We start from the raw sequence: 15,986 nt of genomic DNA, 5'->3' as shown, positions 1-15,986 counted from the left end.
ACCTGTGTGGTGAGCTGGCAGACTTTGAGAAAGATCCTATTACAGAATCTAAGTCTTAAAACCTAAACACGGACTGCGGAGACAGCACAGGGTTCTATAAAGATTCTCCTGCCTGAGCCTCTGAGACCCCAGGTTCTATTACCAGCACCACCAGCAGCCAGAGCTCAGCAGGGCTCTGGGGGAAATGATGATGATGATGATAATAATAAGTTTATAGTGGTTCTGCTCTAAAGTCCCAGGTTCAATCCCCAGCACCACCAGCAGCCAGAGCTCAGCAGGGCTCTGGTCTCTTTATCCCTCCCTTCCTCTCTGTAGCTCTCACTGAAATAAAATACAGCCAAGAAAGAAAAATAAAGAGGGGGCCAGGTGGTGGTGCACCTGGCTGAGCCCATGCTATAATGCAAAAGGACCCGCAAGAACCCAGGTTCAAGCCCCCAGTCCCCACCTGCAGGGGGGAAGCTTTGTAAGTGGGCTGCAGGTATCTCTGCTCTCTTTCCCTCTCTAACTCCCTCTTCCCTATCCAATAAGTAAATAAAAATACAGGGAGCTGGGTGGTAGCGCAGCGGGTCAAGCGCACGTGGCGCAAAGCACAAGGACCGGCATAAGGATCCTGGTTCGAGCCCCCGACTCCCCACGTGCAGGGGAGTCGCTTCACAGGCGGTGAAGCAGGTCTGCAGGTGTCTGTCTTTCTCTGCCCCTCTCTGTCTTCCCCTCCTCTCTCCATTTCTCTCTGTCCTATCCAACAACGATGACATCAATAACAATAATAAAAAACAACAACAAGGATAACAAAAGGGGAAATAAGTAAATAAATATAAAAAATTTAAAAAGACGTAAAACACTTTGGTAAACCAAAGAAACCTTGGTGCCAGGAGGGGGCACCGTGGATGGTGTCTGAGTGTGGTCCCCACCCAGGGAAGCAGCGGTCCCCACCCACTCCTCTCTCCCATTCCTCCTCTCACTGATGAGTAAGTAACCCCTTCTCGTTCACAGAACTAGCTTCAGGCGCCCTTTCCATGGAGCCCCAGGCAGGGCCACCGCAGCCGACGCTCGCCTGGGCTGGGGTCAATGAGCCACGAGCGTGGGGCTCGGAACCGGCGGGGCCAGGCGCGAGCCGCGGCGGTGACACATACCTGCAACATGAAGTACTCGCAGAAGCTCCAGCCCGGCTCCGTCCTCTTCTCCCTCACGGCCCTCATGTCGTCCTCAAACCTGCCTAGGTTTTTGGTGAAAGACATGAGAAGCAGCGTCCTGAGTTTGGTCAGGAAGGCGTTCCAGGATTCCTGAGTGCGCGAGGAGTCCTTCAGGGGGTCGGAGAGCACAACACACCTGTGGGGACACGGAGGCTCAGGGGACGCCCACGGCACCGCCTCGCCCTGCCGCACGCCTCCCGGCCTGCGCCCGCGAGCTTCCTCCCTGCACAGAGACGCCAACAGACTGGGGGCTCCCGGGCTGGGTCACCCTACGGGAGCGGGAAGCCAGACGAGGGGCGCTGGCCACGGGGTGATCTGGAAAGAGCAGAGGAGTCAGAGACATGGCGGGGTGGCGGGAGGGGGCTGCAGGGAGGTCAGGTCACACACTGTCCCCACCCTCGGGACCCTCTCCCCCAAGGGGCGCCCGGGGTGAGGGCCACAACCCAAGGCTGTGGCAGAAGGCAGAGCTCTAAGTGGGCCTGAGACCCTCTCCGGTGGGCACTGGGGGAGAGCACCCTCTCAGCCCGCAGAGCCTGCACCTCCCGGGGGCCGCTCCTGCCCCGCCACGGTGCACGTGCTCCTGTGTCCTGAGCCCCCACCCCCAGGCCCGCGACTGTGCCCCCAGGAGGCAGCCTCGCCCAGCCTCCCTTTCCCTGCAGCCTGCTGCCCCAGGCGGCCCACGGCGGGGGACAGTGAGGATGAGGGACGAGGGTGGGCCGGAGCCGAGGACGCGCACGGACTCCCAGGAGGGAGCACTCGGGAGGGTCACCTGAGTGGGTCCCAACAGAGGCCAGTCATGCCCCGGGGCTCGTGTGGACAGACAGGACACGTACACACCTCCAAAACGGCCAGGGAGGCAGCAGGTCCAGGACCCCCACTTCACCTCTCTGCCCCTCAACCCTCCAGTCACCCGAAGGCTCTCTTGGGCAGCTCCCCTCCCGGCTTCTTCCTGCAGACCCAGAACCTGCTACCGGCAGGCAACGCCATGTCTGCCCCAGGCGTGAAAACGTCACGTGTGATGCTACAGCAGGGGCAGCAAAGCGGGCCCAGCTGCACCCAGGACGAGGAGCTGACCAGGGGCCCAGCTGCACCCAGGACGGGGAGCTGACCAGGGGCCCAGCTGCACCCAGGACGGGGAGCTGACCAGGGGCCCAGCTGCACCCAGGACGGGGAGCTGACCAGGGGCCCAGCTGCACCCAGGACGGGGAGCTGACCAGGGGCCCAGCTGCACCCAGGACGGGGAGCAGACCAGGGGCCCAGCTGCACCCAGGACGGGGAGCTGACCAGGGGCCCAGCTGCACCCAGGACGGGGAGCTGACCAGGGGCCCAGCTGCACCCAGGACGGGGAGCTGACCAGGGGCCCAGGGGCACCCAGGACGGGGAGCTGACCAGGGGCCCAGCTGCACCCAGGACGGGGAGCTGACCAGGGGCCCAGCTGCACCCAGGACGGGGAGCTGACCAGGGGCCCAGCTGTACCCAGGACGGGGAGCTGACCAGGCCCAGCTGCACCCAGGACGGGGAGCTGACCAGGGGCCCAGCTGCACCCAGGACGGGGAGCTGACCAGGCCCAGCTGCACCCAGGACGGGGAGCTGACCAGGCCCAGCTGCACAACACTGGACAGGAGCTGAGCAGCAGACTGGGCAGACCAGAGAGAGGCCGGGGAAGGTAGCAGCGAGGCAGGGCGGGCCAGCGGGGGAGAGTGGGGTGTCAGCGCTCCTGCTCTGCTTGGGCCGTGTCAGTGGTAAGACGGGCCGACAGATGAGGGGCCCCCACCCCTCAGCAGACACGTGCGTGGGCCCCATGGACCAGCACGGCGTCCGCAGGGCCAGGGCCCACCTGTCGCTCTGCTTGTTACAGAAGTCGTTTCGGATCTTGTCCGCGATGGACGCGCGGGGCAGGATGTTGGTCTTGTTCCTCTTCTTGGCGTCGTTCTCGATCACCACGATCAGCCAGTCCACGGAGCTGTGGGCCCTCAGCACGTTCTGCCACTTGGTCAGGTCGTCCTTCACCGTGGCCTGGGCAGACCAGAGAGAGGCCGGGGAAGGTAGCAGCGAGGCAGGGCGGGCCAGCGGGGGAGAGTGGGGTGTCAGCGCTCCTGCTCTGCTTGGGCCGTGTCAGTGGTAAGACGGGCCGACAGATGAGGGGCCCCCACCCCTCAGCAGACACGTGCGTGGGCCCCATGGACCAGCACGGCGTCCGCAGGGCCAGGGCCCACCTGTCGCTCTGCTTGTTACAGAAGTCGTTTCGGATCTTGTCCGCGATGGACGCGCGGGGCAGGATGTTGGTCTTGTTCCTCTTCTTGGCGTCGTTCTCGATCACCACGATCAGCCAGTCCACGGAGCTGTGGGCCCTCAGCACGTTCTGCCACTTGGTCAGGTCGTCCTTCACCGTGGCTTTGTACACCTCCGTGTCCTGAGGACGAGAGGCCGGCGTGAGGGCCAGGGATGCAAGGGCACAGCCACCTCCACACACCGCCGTCGGGGGGTGCCGGGACGCGGGGGCACGCGGTCGGCAGGAGGGGCCGTGGGCAAACCGAGGACACGCTCAGGTCACACCCGGAGGGCAGGCCATTCCCTGGCGCTGGCGGGTCACCAGATCACAGGGTAGGACGCAGAGCCTGCACCTGGTCCAGCGCAGGGCACTGCGTGCGGGAACCCGGCCCCACGTGTGGGGGAAGCTTCCGGGCAGGGACAGGGTGGCCGGTCTCTGCGCTCGGCCCTCTACCCCCACGTCTCTCTGTCCTACCAGACAGAGAAAGGAACTCAAACAACCGGGAACTCAACGTGGAAACCGTTTCTGTCAACCGGACGCCTCTGCCAGCCAGCTGGCCAGGACTCCAGAGCGGCGCGGACCGACAGGCAGACACTCGGGCAGCGACTCACACAGCACTCGGTCCAGTAGATGTGCAGGAAGGGGAAGGTGAGCAGGGCCTTGTTGCCCTCCCTGGGCAGCAGCTCCTCCTTGAACTGCACGAAGCTGGACTCCAGGTGGATCATCTTGGGCGCCCGGCCATACGACCTGCGGGCACACAGGCTGGTCACTCGGGCCGCGGCTCTCCAGCCAGGACGGCCCAGCCAGTGAGGACGGGACGGCCCGTATGCAGGGCACAAGAGGCAGAGGGTGCGGGCGGGGTGGGCACCTGTGGAGCGCACACGCTATAGTGCGCAGGACCTGGGTTCAAGCCCCCACTCCCCACACCTCACAAATGGTGGAGCAGGGCTGTGGGCATCTCTCTGGCTCCCCTTTCTCCCATCCTAGTGCTAACCAGGCCCGACCCTGCTCAGCCTGAGATCAGACGAGACCCGTGTTCAAGGCGTGTGGCCACAGACCGTCTCCCCTCTCTCTCCGCTTCTGCCTCTACCCAACAAACACTAAAGAAATTAGTGAAGAAGAAGCAGCAAGGAGGCGGGCAGTGGCGCAGCGGGTTAAGCGCAGGTGGCGCAAAGCACAAGGACCGGCTTAAGGATCCCGGTTCGAGCCCCCGGCTCCCCATCAACAACAATAACAATAAAAAATGGCCAACAAAGGGGAAGATAAATAAGTAAAAAAAAAAAGCAGCAGCAGCAAAGCCGAGGGCAGAGACACCACACGGGTTCTGCAGAAGACTCTCCTGCCTGAAGCTCTGAGTTCTCAACAACAATAATAGTAGTAATGATAATAATAATGATTCTGCAGAAGACTCTCCTGCCTGAGGCTCTGAGGTCCCAGGTTCCATCCCCAGTACCACCTTCAGCCAGAGCTCAGCAGGGCTCTGGAGAAATAATAATAATAACAGTAACAATAAGAATAACAATAACACACGTGGCACAAAGCGCAAGGACCGGTGTAAGGATCCCGGTTCGAGCCCCCGGCTCCCCACCTGCAGGGGAGTCGCTTCACAGGCGGTGAAGCAGGTCTGCAGGTGTCTGTCTTTCTCTCCCCCCCTCTGTCTTCCCCTCCTCTCTCCATGTCTCTCTGTCCTATCCAACAACAAAGCAACGTCAACAATGGCAATAATAACCGCAACGAGGCTGCAACAACTAGGGCAACAAAAAGGGGGAAAAATGGCCTCCAGGAGCGGTGGGTTCATGGTGCAGGCACCGAGCCCAGCAATAACCCTGGAGGGAAAAAAAAAAAAAAGAATAACAATAACAGTTCTACAAAAGACACTGCTGCCTGAGGCTCCGAGGCCCCAGGTTCAATGCCCAGCATCACCATCAGTTGGGCTCTGTCCGTCTCTCTCGTTAAAATTAAGTGTTTTAAGCAGCAGAGCTAGGATGGCAGGGAGATGGCAGGTGCCGCTGGACTGGGACCCGGAGGGCGCAGCTCCAACCAGGGCAAGAGCGTGCGACTCCCAGAGTCGGAACCTCGCCTGGCGCTGTCTCTGGTCTGTCTGCCTCTGTCCCCGCCTACCTCCTCCACTCCATGGGCTCTCGGGGCAGCTGCAGGGACAGCGTGGGGTAGACCGAGGTGAACAGACTCTGGTCTCCAGCACCTGCGGCGGGCGAGAGAGGTGAGTCGGCAGGGGCGCGGGGCAGAGCGCCAGGCGAGAAGGAGCCACATAAGGACAGTGGACGCCCGGGTGCCCTCCCCACGAGCAGGAGCCCACCCACCAGGACTCAGGGCAGGGCCACACCACCAGCAGGATGGGAGGGCCTTGGAGGTCACCCCGACCTACTGAAGGCTCCGGGGGCCCTGAGGCCCGAGGCGCCACCCGAGGGTCCCCGCATTTAGGCAGGAAGGCCACTCAGCCTCACCTCGGAGGCGAGGAGGGACCCACCCCAGTGCCCCAGCAGCCTCCTGCGCCGCTAGGCCCTCAGCACTCCTGGGGTGCAGGCAGGAGGCGGGGGGGGGGGGGGAGGCACCCTGGGGACACAGGCCAGGGGAGTGGGCACAGCCACTGCCAACAGGTGCCTGTGCCCGTGTCCCCAGAGGTCCTGACACCCGTGTCCCCAGGGTCCTGACACCCGTGTCCCCAGGGTCCTGGCACCTGTGTCCCCAGGGTCCTGGCACCCGTGTCCCCAGGGTCCTGGCACCCGTGTCCCCAGAGCCTGACACCCATGTCCCCAGAGGTCCTGATACCCGTGTCCCCAGAGGTCCTGACAACTGTGTCCCCAGGGTCCTGACACCCTGTCCCCAGGGTCCTGACACCCGTGTCCCCAGGGTCCTGACACCCGTGTCCCCAGAGGTCCTGGCACCCGTGTCCCCAGGGTCCTGGCACCCGTGTCCCCAGAGGTCCTGATACCCGTGTCCCCAGAGGTCCTGACACCCGTGTCCCCAGAGGTCCTGACACCCGTGTCCCCAGAGCCTGACACCCATGTCCCCAGAGGTCCTGACACCCGTGTCCCCAGAGCCTGACACCCGTGTCCCAAGAGGTCCTGACACCCGTGTCCCCAGAGGTCCTGACACCCGTGTCCCCAGAGGTCCTGACACCCGTGTCCCCAGAGCCTGACACCCGTGTCCCCAGAGGTCCTGACACCCGTGTCCCCAGAGCCTGACACCCATGTCCCCAGAGGTCCTGATACCCGTGTCCCCAGGGTCCTGACACCCGTGTCCCCGGGGTCCTGACACCTGTGTCCCCAGGGTCCTGACACCCGTGTCCCCAGAGCCTGACACCCTGTCCCCAGAGCCTGACACCTGTGTCCCCAGCATCCTGACACCCATGTCCCCAGGGTGCTGACACCCATGTCCCCAGGGTGCTGACACCCATGTCCCCAGGGTGCTGATACCCGTGTCCCCAGGGTCCTGTTCCCAACCAACCACCCCGGACCCTGACCCGAACCCTCAACCCCCGGACACCCACTCTGGGACAGGGACCCCCCACCCGGGACAGAGATCACCCCAGGGGCGGTCAAAGGTCGCCACGGGCCCCATGACCGGCCTTCGGGAGGCGGCCAGGGTTCGGTCGCATTAGCGGAGGCCGGGGTGGGGTCCCGGATGGAGGCCCAAGGTGCGGTCGCTGGGGGGGGGGGGGACCGGGGTCCGAGGAGCAGCTGCAAGTAGGGGTGGGGCTGGGGTGGGTGGCTGTGGTGGGGGGTCAGGGGTCGGGGTCCGGGGTGTCCAGGCGGGGCAGGGTGGGTGTCTGGGGTCGGGGGTCGGGGTTTGTGTCTGGGGTTGGGGTGTCTGGGGTCCGTGGTCTGGGTGGGTGTCCTGGGTCGTGGTGTCGGGGTGGGTGTCGGGGGGGGTGTCCGGGGTCGGGGGGGTGTCCGTGGGGGTGTCCGGGTGGGTGTCCGGGGTCGGGGGGGTGTCCGGGGGGTGTCCGTGGGGGTGTCCGGGTGGGTGTCCGGGGGGGTGTCCGTGGGGGTGTCCGTGGGGGTGTCCGTGGGGGGTGTCCGTGGGGGTGTCCGGGGTGGGTGTCCGTGGGGGGTTGTCCGTGGGGGTGTCCGGGTGGGTGTCCGTGGGGGGTGTCCGTGGGGGTGTCCGTGGGGGGTTGTCCGTGGGGGTGTCCGGGTGGGTGTCCGGGTGGGTGTCCGTGGGGGTGTCCGTGGGGGGTGTCCGTGGGGGTGTCCGTGGGGGGTTGTCCGTGGGGGTGTCCGTGGGGGTGTCCGTGGGGGTGTCCGGGGTGGGTGTCCGTGGGGGTGTCCGTGGGGGTGTCCGTGGGGGGTGTCCGTGGGGGTGTCCGTGGGGGGTTGTCCGTGGGGGTGTCCGTGGGGGTGTCCGGGGTGGGTGTCCGTGGGGGTGTCCGTGGGGGTGTCCGTGGGGGGTTGTCCGTGGGGGTGTCCGTGGGGGGTTGTCCGTGGGGGTGTCCGTGGGGTTGTCCGTGGGGGTGTCCGTGGGGGTGTCCGGGTGGGTGTCCGTTGGGGTGTCCGGGGGGTGTCCGTGGGGGTGTCCGGGTGGGTGTCCGTGGGGGTGTCCGTGGGGGTGTCCGGGGGGTGTCCGTGGGGGGTGTCCGGGTGGGTGTCCGGGTGGGTGTCCGTGGGGGTGTCCGGGGCGTGTCCGTGGGGGGTGTCCGGGGGGTGTCCGGGTGGGTGTCCGGGGGGTGTCCGTGGGGGTGTCCGGGTGGGTGTCCGTGGGGGTGTCCGTGGGGGGTTGTCCGTGGGGGTGTCCGGGTGGGTGTCCGGGTGGGTGTCCGTGGGGTTGTCCGTGGGGGTGTCCGTGGGGGTGTCCGGGTGGGTGTCCGTGGGGGTGTCCGGGGGGTGTCCGTGGGGGGTGTCCGTGGGGGTGTCCGTGTGGGTGTCCGGGTGGGTGTCCGTGGGGGTGTCCGTGTGGGTGTCCATGGGGGTGTCCGTGGGGGGTGTCCGTGGGGGGTTGTCCGTGGGGGTGTCCGGGTGGGTGTCCGTGGGGGGTTGTCCGTGGGGGGTGTCCGGGTGGGTGTCCGTGGGGGGTTGTCCGTGGGGGTGTCCGGGGTGGGTGTCCGTGGGGGGTTGTCCGTGGGGGTGTCCGGGTGGGTGTCCGTGGGGGTGTCCGTGGGGTTTCCATGGGGGGTGTCCGTGGGGGTGTCTGTGGGGGGTGTCCGTGGGGGTGTCCGGGTGGGTGTCCGGGGGGGTGTCCGTGGGGGGTGTCCGTGGGGGTGTCCGGGTGGGTGTCCGTGGGGGGTTGTCTGTGGGGGTGTCCAGGTGGGTGTCCGTGGGGGGTTGTCCGTGGGGGTGTCCGGGGTGGGTGTCCGTGGGGGGTTGTCCGTGGGGGTGTCCGGGTGGGTGTCCGTGGGGGTGTCCGTGGGGTTTCCATGGGGGGTGTCCGTGGGGGTGTCTGTGGGGGGTGTCCGTGGGGGTGTCCGGGTGGGTGTCCGGGGGGGTGTCCGTGGGGGGTGTCCGTGGGGGTGTCCGGGTGGGTGTCCGTGGGGGGTTGTCTGTGGGGGTGTCCAGGTGGGTGTCCGTGGGGGTGTCCGTGGGGGGTGTCCGGGGGGTGTCCGTGGGGGGTGTCCGTGGGGGTGTCCGGGGGGTGTCCGTGGGGGTGTCCGGGGGGTGTCCGTGGGGGTGTCCGGGTGGGTGTCCGTGGGGGTGTCCGGGGGGTGTCCGTGGGGGTGTCCGGGTGGGTGTCCGTGGGGGTGTCCGGGTGGGTGTCCGGGGGGTGTCCGTGGGGGTGTCCGGGTGGGTGTCCGGGGGGGTGTCCGCGGGGGGTGTCCGGGTGGGTGTCCGTGGGGGTGTCCGGGGGGTGTCCGTGGGGGTGTCCGGGTGGGTGTCCGGGGGGGTGTCCGTGGGGGGTGTCCGGGGGGGTGTCCGGGGTCGGGGGGGTGTCCGTGGGGGTGTCCGGGGGGGTGTCCGTGGGGGTGTCCGTGGGGGTGTCCGGGGTGGGTGTCCGTGGGGGTGTCCGTGGGGGGTGTCCGTGGGGGGTTGTCCGTGGGGGTGTCCGTGGGGGTGTCCGTGGGGGTGTCCGTGGGGGTGTCCGGGGTGGGTGTCCGTGGGGGTGTCCGTGGGGGGTGTCCGTGGGGGTGTCCGTGGGGGGTTGTCCGTGGGGGTGTCCGGGTGGGTGTCCGGGTGGGTGTCCGTGGGGTTGTCCGTGGGGGTGTCCGTAGGGGTGTCCGGGTGGGTGTCCGTTGGGGTGTCCGGGGGGTGTCCGTGGGGGTGTCCGGGTGGGTGTCCGTGGGGGTGTCCGTGGGGGTGTCCGGGGGGTGTCCGTGGGGGGTGTCCGGGTGGGTGTCCGGGTGGGTGTCCGTGGGGGTGTCCGGGGCGTGTCCGTGGGGGGTGTCCGGGGGGTGTCCGGGTGGGTGTCCGTGGGGTGTCCGTGGGGGTGTCCGGGTGGGTGTCCGTGGGGGTGTCCGTGGGGGGTTGTCCGTGGGGGTGTCCGGGTGGGTGTCCGGGTGGGTGTCCGTGGGGTTGTCCGTGGGGGTGTCCGTGGGGGTGTCCGGGTGGGTGTCCGTGGGGGTGTCCGGGGGGTGTCCGTGGGGGGTGTCCGTGGGGGTGTCCGTGTGGGTGTCCGTGGGGGTGTCCGTGTGGGTGTCCGTGGGGGTGTCCGTGGGGGGTGTCCGTGGGGGGTTGTCCGTGGGGGTGTCCGGGTGGGTGTCCGTGGGGGGTTGTCCGTGGGGGGTGTCCGGGTGGGTGTCCGTGGGGGGTTGTCCGTGGGGGTGTCCGGGGTGGGTGTCCGTGGGGGGTTGTCCGTGGGGGTGTCCGGGTGGGTGTCCGTGGGGGTGTCCGTGGGGTTGTCCGTGGGGGTGTCCGGGGTGGGTGTCCGTGGGGGTTGTCCGTGGGGGTGTCCGGGTGGGTGTCCGTGGGGGTGTCCGTGGGGGTGTCCGTGGGGGGTTGTCCGTGGGGGTGTCCGGGTGGGTGTCCGTGGGGGTGTCCGTGGGGGTGTCCGTGGGGGGTTGTCCGTGGGGTTGTCCGGGTGGGTGTCCGGGTGGGTGTCCGTGGGGGTGTCCGGGTGGGTGTCCGTGGGGGTGTCCGTGGGGGTGTCCGTGGGGTTTCCGTGGGGGGTGTCCGTGGGGGTGTCTGTGGGGGGTGTCCGTGGGGGTGTCCGGGTGGGTGTCCGGGGGGGTGTCCGTGGGGGGTGTCCGTGGGGGGTGTCCGTGGGGGTGTCCGGGTGGGTGTCCGTGGGGGGTTGTCTGTGGGGGTGTCCGTGGGGGGTGTCCGGGGGGTGTCCGTGGGGGGTGTCCGTGGGGGTGTCCGGGGGGTGTCCGTGGGGGTGTCCGGGGGGTGTCCGTGGGGGTGTCCGGGTGGGTGTCCGTGGGGGTGTCCGGGTGGGTGTCCGGGGGGTGTCCGTGGGGGGTTGTCCGTTGGGGTGTCCGTGGGGGTGTCTGGGGGGTGTCCGTGGGGGGTTGTCCGTGGGGGTGTCCGGGGGGTGTCCGTGGGGGTGTCCGGGGGGTGTCCGTGGGGGGTTGTCCGTGGGGGTGTCCGGGGGGTGTCCGAGGGGGTGTCCGTGGGGGGTTGTCCGTTGGGGTGTCCGTGGGGGTGTCTGGGGGGTGTCCGTGGGGGTGTCCGTGGGGGTTGTCCGTGGGGGTGTCCGGGGGGTGTCCGTGGGGGTGTCCGGGGGGTGTCCGTGGGGGGTTGTCCGTTGGGGTGTCCGTGGGGGTGTCCGGGGGTGTCCGTGGGGGTGTCCGGGGGGTGTCCGTGGGGGGTTGTCCGTTGGGGTGTCCGTGGGGGTGTCCGGGGGTGTCCGTGGGGGTGTCCGTGGGGGTGTCCGGGGGGTGTCCGTGGGGGGTTGTCCGTGGGGGTGTCCGGGGGGTGTCCGTGGGGGTGTCCGTGGGGGGTTGTCCTTGGGGTGTCCGGGGGGTGTCCGTGGGGGTGTCCGGGGGGTGTCCGTGGGGGGTTGTCCGTTGGGGTGTCCGGGGGGTGTCCGTGGGGGTGTCCGGGGGGGGTTGTCCGTGGGGGTGTCCGGGGGGTGTCCGTGGGGGTGTCCGGGGGGTGTCCGTGGGGGTGTCCGGGGGGTGTCCGTGGGGGTGTCCGGGGGGTGTCCGGGTGGGTGTCCGTGGGGTGTCCGTGGGGGTGTCCGTGGGGGGTTGTCCGTGGGGGTGTCCGGGTGGGTGTCCGTGGGGGGTTGTCCGGGTGGGTGTCCGTGGGGGTGTCCGTGGGGGTGTCCGGGTGGGTGTCCGTGGGGGGTGTCCGTGGGGGTGTCCGTGGGGGGTTGTCCGTGGGGGTGTCCGGGTGGGTGTCCGTGGGGGTGTCCGTGGGGGTGTCCGTGGGGGGTTGTCCGTGGGGGTGTCCGGGTGGGTGTCCGTGGGGGGTTGTCCGGGTGGGTGTCCGTGGGGGTGTCCGTGGGGGTGTCCGGGGGGTGTCCGTGGGGGGTGTCCGGGGGGTGTCCGGGTGGGTGTCCGTGGGGTGTCCGTGGGGGTGTCCGGGTGGGTGTCCGTGGGGGTGTCCGTGGGGGGTTGTCCGTGGGGGTGTCCGGGTGGGTGTCCGGGTGGGTGTCCGTGGGGTTGTCCGTGGGGGTGTCCGTGGGGGTGTCCGGGTGGGTGTCCGTGGGGGTGTCCGGGGGGTGTCCGGGGTCGGGGGGGTGTCCGTGGGGGTGTCCGGGGGGTGTCCGTGGGGGTGTCCGTGGGGGTGTCCGTGGGGGTGTCCGGGTGGGTGTCCGTGGGGGTGTCCGGGTGGGTGTCCGGGGGGTGTCCGTGGGGGTGTCCGGGGGGTGTCCGTGGGGGTGTCCGGGGGGTGTCCGTGGGGGGTTGTCCGTGGGGGTGTCCGGGGGGTGTCCGTGGGGTTGTCCGGGGGGTGTCCGTGGGGGTGTCCGGGGGGTGTCCGTGGGGGGTGTCCGGGGGTGTCCGTGGGGGTGTCCGGGGGGTGTCCGTGGGGGTGTCCGGGGGGTGTCCGTGGGGGGTTGTCCGTGGGGGTGTCCGGGGGGTGTCCGTGGGGGTGTCCGGGGGGGTGTCCGTGGGGGGTTGTCCGTGGGGGTGTCCGGGGGGTGTCCGTGGGGGGTTGTCCGTGGGGGTGTCCGGGGGGGTGTCCGTGGGGGTGTCCGGGGGGTGTCCGTGGGGGTGTCCGGGGGGTGTCCGTGGGGGTGTCCGTGGGGGGTTGTCCGTGGGGGTGTCCGGGGGGTGTCCGTGGGGGTGTCCGGGGGGTGTCCGTGGGGGTGTCCGGGGGGTGTCCGTGGGGGGTTGTCCGTTGGGGTGTCCGTGGGGGTGTCCGGGGGGTGTCCGTGGGGGTGTCCGGGGGGGGTGTCCGTGGGGGGTTGTCCGTGGGGGTGTCCGGGGGGTGTCCGTGGGGGTGTCCGGGTGGGTGTCCGGGGGGTGTCCGTGGGGGTTGTCCGTGGGGGTGTCCGGGGGGTGTCCGTGGGGGTGTCCGGGGGGTGTCCGTGGGGGTGTCCGTGGGGGGTGTCCGTGGGGGTGTCCGGGTGGGTGTCCGTGGGTGTCCGTGGGGGTGTCTGGGGGGTGTCCGTGGGGGTTGTCCGTGGGGGTGTCCGGGGGGTGTCCGTGGGGGTGTCCGTGGGGTGTCCGTGGGGGTGTCCGGGGGGGGTGTCCGTGGGGGGTTGTCCGTGGGGGTGTCCGGGGGGTGTCCGTGGGGGTGTCCGGGGGGTGTCCGTGGGGGTGTCCGGGGGGTGTCCGTGGGGGTGTCCGGGGGGTGTCCGGGTGGGTGTCCGTGGGGTGTCCGTGGGGGTGTCCGTGGGGGGTTGTCCGTGGGGGTGTCCGGGTGGGTGTCCGTGGGGGGTTGTCCGGGTGGGTGTCCGTGGGGGTGTCCGTGGGGGTGTCCGGGTGGGTGTCCGTGGGGGGTGTCCGTGGGGGTGTCCGTGGGGGGTTGTCCGTGGGGGTGTCCGGGTGGGTGTCCGTGGGGGTGTCCGTGGGGGTGTCCGTGGGGGGTTGTCCGTGGGGGTGTCCGGGTGGGTGTCCGTGGGGGGTTGTCCGGGTGGGTGTCCGTGGGGGTGTCCGTGGGGGTGTCCGGGGGGTGTCCGTGGGGGGTGTCCGGGGGGTGTCCGGGTGGGTGTCCGTGGGGTGTCCGTGGGGGTGTCCGGGTGGGTGTCCGTGGGGGTGTCCGTGGGGGGTTGTCCGTGGGGGTGTCCGGGTGGGTGTCCGGGTGGGTGTCCGTGGGGTTGTCCGTGGGGGTGTCCGTGGGGGTGTCCGGGTGGGTGTCCGTGGGGGTGTCCGGGGGGTGTCCGGGGTCGGGGGGGTGTCCGTGGGGGTGTCCGGGGGGTGTCCGTGGGGGTGTCCGTGGGGGTGTCCGTGGGGGTGTCCGGGTGGGTGTCCGTGGGGGTGTCCGGGTGGGTGTCCGGGGGGTGTCCGTGGGGGTGTCCGGGGGGTGTCCGTGGGGGTGTCCGGGGGGTGTCCGTGGGGGGTTGTCCGTGGGGGTGTCCGGGGGGTGTCCGTGGGGTTGTCCGGGGGGTGTCCGTGGGGGTGTCCGGGGGGTGTCCGTGGGGGGTGTCCGGGGGTGTCCGTGGGGGTGTCCGGGGGGTGTCCGTGGGGGTGTCCGGGGGGTGTCCGTGGGGGGTTGTCCGTGGGGGTGTCCGGGGGGTGTCCGTGGGGGTGTCCGGGGGGGTGTCCGTGGGGGGTTGTCCGTGGGGGTGTCCGGGGGGTGTCCGTGGGGGGTTGTCCGTGGGGGTGTCCGGGGGGTGTCCGTGGGGGTGTCCGGGGGGTGTCCGTGGGGGTGTCCGGGGGGTGTCCGTGGGGGTGTCCGTGGGGGGTTGTCCGTGGGGGTGTCCGGGGGGTGTCCGTGGGGGTGTCCGGGGGGTGTCCGTGGGGGGTTGTCCGTTGGGGTGTCCGTGGGGGTGTCCGGGGGGTGTCCGTGGGGGTGTCCGGGGGGGGTGTCCGTGGGGGGTTGTCCGTGGGGGTGTCCGGGGGGTGTCCGGGGGGGGTGTCCGGGGGGTGTCCGTGGGGGGTTGTCCGTGGGGGTGTCCGGGGGGTGTCCGTGGGGGTGTCCGGGGGGGTGTCCGTGGGGGGTTGTCCGTGGGGGTGTCCGGGGGGTGTCCGTGGGGGGTTGTCCGTGGGGGTGTCCGGGGGGTGTCCGTGGGGGTGTCCGGGGGGTGTCCGTGGGGGTGTCCGGGGGGTGTCCGTGGGGGTGTCCGTGGGGGGTTGTCCGTGGGGGTGTCCGGGGGGTGTCCGTGGGGGTGTCCGGGGGGTGTCCGTGGGGGTGTCCGGGGGGTGTCCGTGGGGGGTTGTCCGTTGGGGTGTCCGTGGGGGTGTCCGGGGGGTGTCCGTGGGGGTGTCCGGGGGGGGTGTCCGTGGGGGGTTGTCCGTGGGGGTGTCCGGGGGGTGTCCGGGGGGTGTCCGGGGGGGGTGTCCGGGGGGTGTCCGTGGGGGTGTCCGGGTGGGTGTCCGGGGGGTGTCCGTGGGGGTTGTCCGTGGGGGTGTCCGGGGGGTGTCCGTGGGGGTGTCCGGGGGGTGTCCGTGGGGGTGTCCGTGGGGGGTGTCCGTGGGGGTGTCCGGGTGGGTGTCCGTGGGTGTCCGTGGGGGTGTCTGGGGGGTGTCCGTGGGGGTGTCCGTGGGGGTGTCCGGGGTCGGGGGGGTGTCCGGGGGGTGTCCGTGGGGGTGTCCGGGGGGTGTCCGTGGGGGTGTCCGGGGGGTGTCCGTGGGGGTGTCCGTGGGGGGTGTCCGTGGGGGTGTCCGGGTGGGTGTCCGTGGGTGTCCGTGGGGGTGTCTGGGGGGTGTCCGTGGGGGTGTCCGTGGGGGTGTCCGGGGGTTGTCCGTGGGGGTGTCCGGGTGGGTGTCCGTGGGTGTCCGTGGGGGTGTCTGGGGGGTGTCCGTGGGGGTGTCCGTGGGGGTGTCCGGGGGGTGTCCGTGGGGGTGTCCGGGGGGTGTCCGTGGGGGTGTCCGGGGGGTGTCCGTGGGGGTGTCCGGGGGGTGTCCGGGGTCCGGCCGGGGTCCGGGCGGCGGCGGCGGCGGCGCGCTCACAGGTGACGATCGGCTTGTTCTCCATGGTGTAGACGACCGGCGGCGGCGCGTCCCCCGGGGCGGCCATGGGCGTCAGCGGCCCGGCCCCCCGCGCCCCATCGGCCCCTCAGGCCCCGCGGCCCCGGCGCGACCCCGACCCGGTGCCGCAGGCAGCTCCCGGCCGGCCCGCGTCCGCTTCCGGGGCGCCGCCGAGCGCTTCCGGGGCGCCGCGTCCGCTTCCGGGGCGCGCTTAAAGGGCCCGCGCCGCGCCGCGCAGCCTCGGGCGGAAAAACCTCCCGGGACCCTGCGGGACCCTCGGCCCCCGACGGACGGACCCCGGGACAGCGCGGCACGGACAGAGCCTCCCAGCGTCAGCCCAGGACGGACGGACAGACACCCAGACAGACCCGGCCCCCAGGATGGACGGACAGACCCTCCCAGCATCAGCCCAGGACGGACAGACACCCCGCTGGAGTGACAGACACCCAGGACGGACAGACACCCAGACAGACCCGGCCCCCCAGGATGGACGGACACCCAGACAGGCCCATCCCCCCCCCCCCGCTGGATGGACAGACACCCAGGACGGACAGACACCCAGACAGACCCACCCCCCAGGTTTGACAGACACCCAAGATGGACAGACACC

At 70.1% G+C, this 15,986-nt stretch overlaps 1 protein-coding gene across 1 annotated transcript in view; it reads right to left on the bottom strand.

The window, feature by feature from the left end:
- The window catches only part of TRAPPC10 (trafficking protein particle complex subunit 10), a 28,972-nt gene extending 13,431 nt beyond the window's left edge, over window positions 1-15,541 (bottom strand). The window contains exons 1-5 of the mRNA XM_060198868.1: window positions 15,359-15,541; window positions 5,587-5,668; window positions 4,077-4,212; window positions 3,410-3,606; window positions 1,134-1,329 (exon numbers count right to left, since the gene is read on the bottom strand). Of these exons, the coding sequence (XP_060054851.1) occupies window positions 1,134-1,329; window positions 3,410-3,606; window positions 4,077-4,212; window positions 5,587-5,668; window positions 15,359-15,425 (678 nt within the window). The 5' untranslated portion in view covers window positions 15,426-15,541. The remainder of the gene's footprint in view (window positions 1-1,133; window positions 1,330-3,409; window positions 3,607-4,076; window positions 4,213-5,586; window positions 5,669-15,358) is intronic.
- Window positions 15,542-15,986: the final 445 nt, after the last annotated feature.

Source organism: Erinaceus europaeus, chromosome 9 (assembly GCF_950295315.1).
Source record: "Erinaceus europaeus chromosome 9, mEriEur2.1, whole genome shotgun sequence".
NCBI lineage: Eukaryota > Metazoa > Chordata > Mammalia > Eulipotyphla > Erinaceidae > Erinaceus > Erinaceus europaeus.
The sequence above is the reverse complement of the archived record's forward strand: the minus strand, read 5'-3'. Positions and strand labels throughout refer to the sequence as shown.